At 49.0% G+C, this 7345-nt stretch overlaps 1 protein-coding gene across 1 annotated transcript in view; it reads left to right on the top strand.

The window, feature by feature from the left end:
* Positions 1–1142: 1142 nt before the first annotated feature.
* LOC132386166 (serine/arginine-rich splicing factor 2-like) overlaps positions 1143–7345 on the top strand; it is a 52635-nt gene continuing 46432 nt past the window's right edge. The window contains exon 1 of the mRNA XM_059958455.1: positions 1143–1384. Coding sequence (XP_059814438.1) covers positions 1143–1384 — 242 coding nt within the window. The remainder of the gene's footprint in view (positions 1385–7345) is intronic.

The raw sequence follows: 7345 nt of genomic DNA, 5'->3' as shown, positions 1-7345 counted from the left end.
AGATCGCCGAATGCTGTCCGCGCGGAGAATGCTGAATGGCTGGGAGAGTGTTGCTGTCCGAGGTTCAGCTCCTTCAGAGCTGTGCTCAAACCTCCAGAGTGGGGAGAGTTGCATCGTGCTGCTGTGAATCGGAGGTGCTGGAGTGGTGTGGCAGCTCCAGTGTGCGTGGACCGATGCCCAGGCAAGTAGAGTGTTCCCTCTCCCGTAAGAATCAGAATTAAAGTTTACAATCACTTGTGTATATGGTGAAATTTGTTGTCTTTTAGCACCAATAGAAAGCAAGAGGTTAAAGAATTAATATAGATCAGATAAGTAGTTCTAGTTGTGATCTTTCAGCCACAACTTAGTGATGCCCTCAAAGTCCGAAACCAGATTTCTAACTGCGCTACAAGATCTCCTCCCTCGTTCTGTACACTGCGTGCATTCGTATGTAACACCTTCAGTCCTGTATTTAACACCCTTTTTCAATTTTCTCTCTAAATTTAAATTCTAAACTTTCTCGTTTATTCTTTCTTGTAGAGATTTCTGTAACCTCAATTTCCCTTTTACTTAATCCATACTTCTCCAAGCTACTAAAACCACTGCCCGCACCAACCCCCAATGCTTTCCTTTTTATGTGGAGCTATTCACAGATACTATTGTATATTTTTCCTGTAAATCCTGCAAAAATTGGTAATATATGGTGCCGTGTACTTTGGTGATAGATAGAGGAACAGGCGGTTCATTCCGGAGATGTTGACTGCAGTTTCCTGTATCTCCTAAATGAGTGGGTAATGTGAGGCTGTGAGTTGAGTATTCAGGAAGAGAGCCGAGTGACAAGGGTCCCTTGTGATGGATGCTGCCTTGGTTGTGAAGAGGAGGGGACTCACCTCTTCAGATAGGACGGTGGGAGATGGCAGGTCTGGGAAATAGAAAAAAAATCAATGCTTTCAAGTCAAATAGCTTTTTGTGACAGTCTCTCTCTTCTGCCTTGCCATTCTTCTCTTCCCTTTTTTCCCTTACTTCCTATGTCCCATGTCTCGGTCTATCTACCCAACCCTCATTCTCCCCCCTTCACTCTCCCCATTCACTCACATACTCTCCCACTTTCTCACCCTGGCCCTCTATCTCCCTCTCCTCCCCCCCCCCCCCCCCCCCCCCCAATGCAGGTGGGCGACGTCTACATCCCTCGGGACCGCTTCACGCGGGAGAGCCGGGGATTCGCATTTGTCCGCTTCTATGACAAGAGGGATGCAGAGGACGCGATTGATGCCATGGACGGGGCGATCCTGGACGGCCGGGAATTGCGTGTCCAGATGGCGAGATACTCCCGGCCACCAGACTCCTTCAGAAGAGGCGGCGGTACCAGTAACCGTCGAGCCAGCCGCTACCGACGTAGCAGGAGGTGGGTCTTGGGGGATCCGGGCTAGTGGCAACAGGAAACAGTGTGAATTTTTTTTACAGGGGGTTCCCAGGGAGGGTGTTAATATTTACAAGGGGTCTCTGGGGAGAGTGTTAATATTTACAGGGGGTTCCCGGGGAGAGTGTTAATATTTACAGGGGGTTCCCGGGGAGAGTGTTAATATTTACAGGGGGTTCCCGGGGAGAGTGTTAATATTTACAGGGGGTTCCCGGGGAGAGTGTTAATATTTACAGGGGGGTTACCGGGGAGAGTGTTAATATTTACAGGGGGGTTACCGGGGAGAGTGTTAATATTTACAGGGGGTTACCGGGGAGAGTGTTAATATTTACAGGGGGTTCCCGGGGAGAGTGTTAATATTTTCAGGGGGGTCCCGGGGAGAGTGTTGATATTTGCAGGGGATCTCTGGGGAGAGTGTTAATATTTACAGGGGGTCCCGGTGAGAGAGTTAATATTTTCAGGGGTGTCCTGGGGAGAGTGTTAATATTTACAGGGGGTTCCCGAGGAGAGTTTAATATTTTCAGGGGGGTCCTGGGGAGAGTGTTAATATTTACAGACGGTGTCTCTGGGGAGAGTGTTAATATTTACAAGGGGGTTCCCAGGCAGAGTGTTAATATTTACAGGGGGGTACTGGGGAGGATGTTAATATTTACAGGGGGGGTCCCGGGGAGAGTGTTAATATTTTCAGGGGGGTCCCGGGGAGAGTGTTAATATTTTCAGGGGGGTCCCGGGGAGAGTGTTAATATTTTCAGGGGGGTCCCGGGGAGAGTGTTAATATTTTCAGGGGGGTCCCGGGGAGAGTGTTAATATTTACAGGGGGGTCCTGGGGAGGATGTTAATATTTACAGGGGGGTTCCCAGGGAGGGTGTTAATATTTACAGGGGGGTTCCCAGGGAGGGTGTTAATATTTACAGGGGGTTCCCGGGGAGAGTGTTGATATTTACAGGGGGGTTCCCCAGGGAGAGTGAATATTTATAGGGGGGTTCCCGGGGAGATTGTTAATATTTGCACAGGGTGTCCCCGGGGAGAGTTAATATTAACAGGGTGTCCATGGGGAGAGTGTTAATATTTACAGGGGTTCCTGGGGAGAGTGTTAATATTTACAGGGGGGTTCCCGGGGAGAGTGTTAGTATTTACAAGGGGGTCCCGGTGAGAGTGTTAATATTTTCAGGGTGGTCCTGGGGAGAGTGTTGATATTTGCAGGGGATCTCTGGGGAGAGTGTTAATATTTACATGGGGGGGTTCCCGGGGGTGTGTTAATATTTGCAGGGGGTCTCTGGGGAGAAAGTTAATATTTACAGGGGTCTCTGGGGAGAGTGATGATATTAACAGGGTGTCCCTGGGGAGAGTGTTAATATTTACAGGGGGGTCCTGGGGAGAGTGTTAATATTAACAGGGTGTCCCTGGGGAGAGTGTTAATATTTACAGGGGTTCCTGGGGAGAGTGTTAATATTTACAGAGGGTGTCTCTGGGGAGAGTGTTAATATTTACAGGGGAGTCCCGGGGAGAGTGTTGATATTTACAGGGGGGTTCCCGGGGAGAGTGTTAGTATTTACAGGGGGGTTCCCGGGGCGAGTGTTAATATTTACAGGGGGTTCCCAGGGAGAGTGTTGATATTTACAGGGGGTTCCCGGGGATAGTTTTGATATTTACAGGGGGGTCCCGGGGAGAGTGTTAGTATTTACAGGGGGGTTCCCGGGAAGAGTGTTAATATTTACAGGGGGTTCCCGGGGAGAGTGTTGATATTTACAGGGGGGTCCCGGGGAGAGTGTTAGTATTTTCAGGGGGTCCTGGGGAGAGTGTTAATATTTGCAGGGGATCTCTGGGGAGAGTGTTAATATTTACATGGGGGGGTTCCCGGGGGTGTGTTAATATTTGCAGGGGGTCTCTGGGGAGAAAGTTAATATTTACAGGGGTCTCTGGGGAGAGTGATGATATTAACAGGGTGTCCCTGGGGAGAGTGTTAATATTTACAGGGGGGTCCTGGGGAGAGTGTTAATATTAACAGGGTGTCCCTGGGGAGAGTGTTAATATTTACAGGGGTTCCTGGGGAGAGTGTTAATATTTACAGAGGGTGTCTCTGGGGAGAGTGTTAATATTTACAGGGGAGTCCCGGGGAGAGTGTTAATATTTGCAGGGGATCTCTGGGGAGAGTGTTAATATTTACAGGGGGACCTGGGGAGAGTGTTAATATTTTCAGGGGGGTCCTGGGGAGAGTGTTATATTTACAGGGGTTTCCCGAGGAGAGTGTTAATATTTACAAGGGGGTCCCGGGAAGAGTGTTAATATTTACAGGGGGGTCCCGGGGAGAGTGTTAATATTTACAGGGGGTTCCCGAGGAGAGTGTTAATATTTACAAGGGGGTCCCGGGAAGAGTGTTAATATTTACAGGGGGGTCCCGGGAAGAGTGTTAATATTTACAGGGCGGTTCCCGGGGAGATTGTTAATATTTGCACAGGGTGTCCCCGGGGAGAGTGTTAATATTTACAGGGGGGTTCCCGGGGAGAGTGTTAATATTTACAGGGGGACCTGGGGAGAGTGTTAATATTTTCAGGGGGTTCCTGTGGAGAGTGTTGATATTTACAGGGTGGTCCCGGGGAGAGTGTTAATATTTACAGGGGGGTTCCCAGGGAGAGTGTTAATATTTACAGGAGGGTCCCAGGGAGAGTGTTAATATTTACAGGGTGTCCCCGGGGAGAATGTTAATATTTACAGGGTGTCCACGGGGAGAGTGTTAATATTTACAGGAGGTTCCCGGGGAGAGTATTAATATATACCGGGGTTTCCCGGGGAGAGTGTTAATATTTACAGACGGTGTCTCTGGGGAGAGTGTTAATATTTACAAGGGGGTTCCCAGGCAGAGTGTTAATATTTTCAGGGGGTTCCCGGGGAGAGTGTTGATATTTACAGCGGGGTCCCGGGGAGAGTGTTAATATTTACAGGGGGGTTCCCGGGGAGAGTGTTAATATTTTCAGGGGGGTCCTGGGGAGAGTGTTGATATTTGCAGGGGATCTCTGGGGAGAGTGTTAATATTTACAGGGGGTCCCGGTGAGAGAGTTAATATTTTCAGGGGTGTCCTGGGGAGAGTGTTAATATTTACAGGGGGTTCCCGAGGAGAGTTTAATATTTTCAGGGGGGTCCCGGGGAGAGTGTTAATATTTACAAACGGTGTCTCTGGGGAGAGTGTTAATATTTACAAGGGGGTTCCCAGGCAGAGTGTTAATATTTACAGTGGGGTACTGGGGAGGATGTTAATATTTACAGGGGGGTTCCCAGGGAGGGTGTTAATATTTACAGGGGGTTCCCGGGGAGAGTGTTAATATTTACAGGGGGGTTCCCGGGGAGAGTGTTAATATTAACAGGGTGTCCATGGTGAGAGTGTTGATATTTACAGGGGGGTCCTGGGGAGAGTGTTAGTATTTACAGGGGGGTTCCCGGGGAGAGTGTTAATATTTACAGGGGGGTTCCCGGGGAGAGTGTTAATATTTACAGGGGGTTCCCGGGGAGATGTTAATATTTACAGAGGGGTTCCTGGGGAGATTGTTAATATTTACAGGGAGTCCCGGTGGGAGTGTTAATATTTACAAGGGGGTCCCGGGGAGAGTGTTAATATTTACAGGGGGGATCCCGGGGAGAGTGTTAATATTTGCAGGGGGTCTCTGGGGAGAGTGTTAATATTTACAGGGGGGTGTCCCCGGGGAGAGTGTTAATATTTACTGAGGGTGTCTCTGGGGAGAGTGTTAATATTTTCAAGGGGGTCCCGGGGAGAGTGTTAATATTTACAGGGGAGGGGGGATTCCCAGGCAGAGTGTTAATATTAACAGGGTGTCCCCGGGGAGAGTGTTAATATTTACAGGAGGTCCTGGGGAGAGTGTTAATATTTACAGGGGCGTCCGGGGGTGTGTGTTAATATTTACAGGTGGGGTTCCCGGGGAGAGTGTTGATATTTACAGGGGGTCTCTGTGGAGAGTGTTAATATTTACAGGGGGTTCCCGGGGAGATTGTTAATATTTGCACAGGGTGTCCCCGGGGAGAGTTAATATTAACAGGGTGCCCATGGGGAGAGTGTTAATATTTACAGGGGTTCCTGGGGAGAGTGTTAATATTTACAGGGTGTCACGGGGAGAGTGTTAATATTTTCAGGGGGGTCCCGAGGAGAGTGTTAATATTTACAGGGGGATCTCGGTGAGAGTGTTAATATTTACAGGGGTGTCCTGGGGAGAGTGTTAATATTTACAGGGGGTTCCCGAGGAGAGTTTAATATTTTCAGGGGGGTCCTGGGGAGAGTGTTAATATTTACAGGGGGTTCCCGAGGAGAGTGTTAATATTTACAGGGGCGTCCCGGGGAGAGTGTTAATATTTTCAGGGAGTCCCGGGGAGTGTGTTATTATTTACAGGGCGGGTTCCCGGGGAGAGTGTTGATATTTACAGGGGGTCTCTGGGGAGAGTGTTAATATTTACAGGGGGTTCCCGAGGAGAGTGTTAATATTTACAGGGGCGTCCCGGGGAGAGTGTTAATATTTACAGGGGGGTCCCGGGGAGAGTGTTAGTATTTACAGGGGGGTTCCCGGGAAGAGTGTTAATATTTACAGGGGGTTCCCGGGGAGAGTGTTGATATTTACAGGGGGGTCCCGGGGAGAGTGTTAGTATTTTCAGGGGGTCCTGGGGAGAGTGTTAATATTTGCAGGGGATCTCTGGGGAGAGTGTTAATATTTACATGGGGGGGTTCCCGGGGGTGTGTTAATATTTGCAGGGGGTCTCTGGGGAGAAAGTTAATATTTACAGGGGTCTCTGGGGAGAGTGATGATATTAACAGGGTGTCCCTGGGGAGAGTGTTAATATTTACAGGGGGGTCCTGGGGAGAGTGTTAATATTAACAGGGTGTCCCTGGGGAGAGTGTTAATATTTACAGGGGTTCCTGGGGAGAGTGTTAATATTTACAGAGGGTGTCTCTGGGGAGAGTGTTAATATTTACAGGGGAGTCCCGGGGAGAGTGTTAATATTTGCAGGGGATCTCTGGGGAGAGTGTTAATATTTACAGGGGGACCTGGGGAGAGTGTTAATATTTTCAGGGGGGTCCTGGGGAGAGTGTTATATTTACAGGGGTTTCCCGAGGAGAGTGTTAATATTTACAAGGGGGTCCCGGGAAGAGTGTTAATATTTACAGGGGGGTCCCGGGGAGAGTGTTAATATTTACAGGGGGTTCCCGAGGAGAGTGTTAATATTTACAAGGGGGTCCCGGGAAGAGTGTTAATATTTACAGGGGGGTCCCGGGAAGAGTGTTAATATTTACAGGGCGGTTCCCGGGGAGATTGTTAATATTTGCACAGGGTGTCCCCGGGGAGAGTGTTAATATTTACAGGGGGGTTCCCGGGGAGAGTGTTAATATTTACAGGGGGACCTGGGGAGAGTGTTAATATTTTCAGGGGGTTCCTGTGGAGAGTGTTGATATTTACAGGGTGGTCCCGGGGAGAGTGTTAATATTTACAGGGGGGTTCCCAGGGAGAGTGTTAATATTTACAGGAGGGTCCCAGGGAGAGTGTTAATATTTACAGGGTGTCCCCGGGGAGAATGTTAATATTTACAGGGTGTCCCCGGGGAGAGTGTTAATATTTACAGGAGGTTCCCGGGGAGAGTATTAATATATACCGGGGTTTCCCGGGGAGAGTGTTAATATTTACAGACGGTGTCTCTGGGGAGAGTGTTAATATTTACAAGGGGGTTCCCAGGCAGAGTGTTAATATTTTCAGGGGGTTCCCGGGGAGAGTGTTGATATTTACAGCGGGGTCCCGGGGAGAGTGTTAATATTTACAGGGGGGTTCCCGGGGAGAGTGTTAATATTTACAGGGGGGTTCCCGGTGGGAGTGTTAATATTTTCAGGGGGGTCCTGGGGAGAGTGTTGATATTTGCAGGGGATCTCTGGGGAGAGTGTTAATATTTACAGGG

The sequence above is a fragment of the Hypanus sabinus genome, unplaced genomic scaffold (assembly GCF_030144855.1).
Source record: "Hypanus sabinus isolate sHypSab1 unplaced genomic scaffold, sHypSab1.hap1 scaffold_1049, whole genome shotgun sequence".
Lineage (NCBI taxonomy): Eukaryota > Metazoa > Chordata > Chondrichthyes > Myliobatiformes > Dasyatidae > Hypanus > Hypanus sabinus.
Note: the sequence above shows the minus strand (reverse complement) of the source record. Positions and strands in the feature narration are given on the sequence as shown.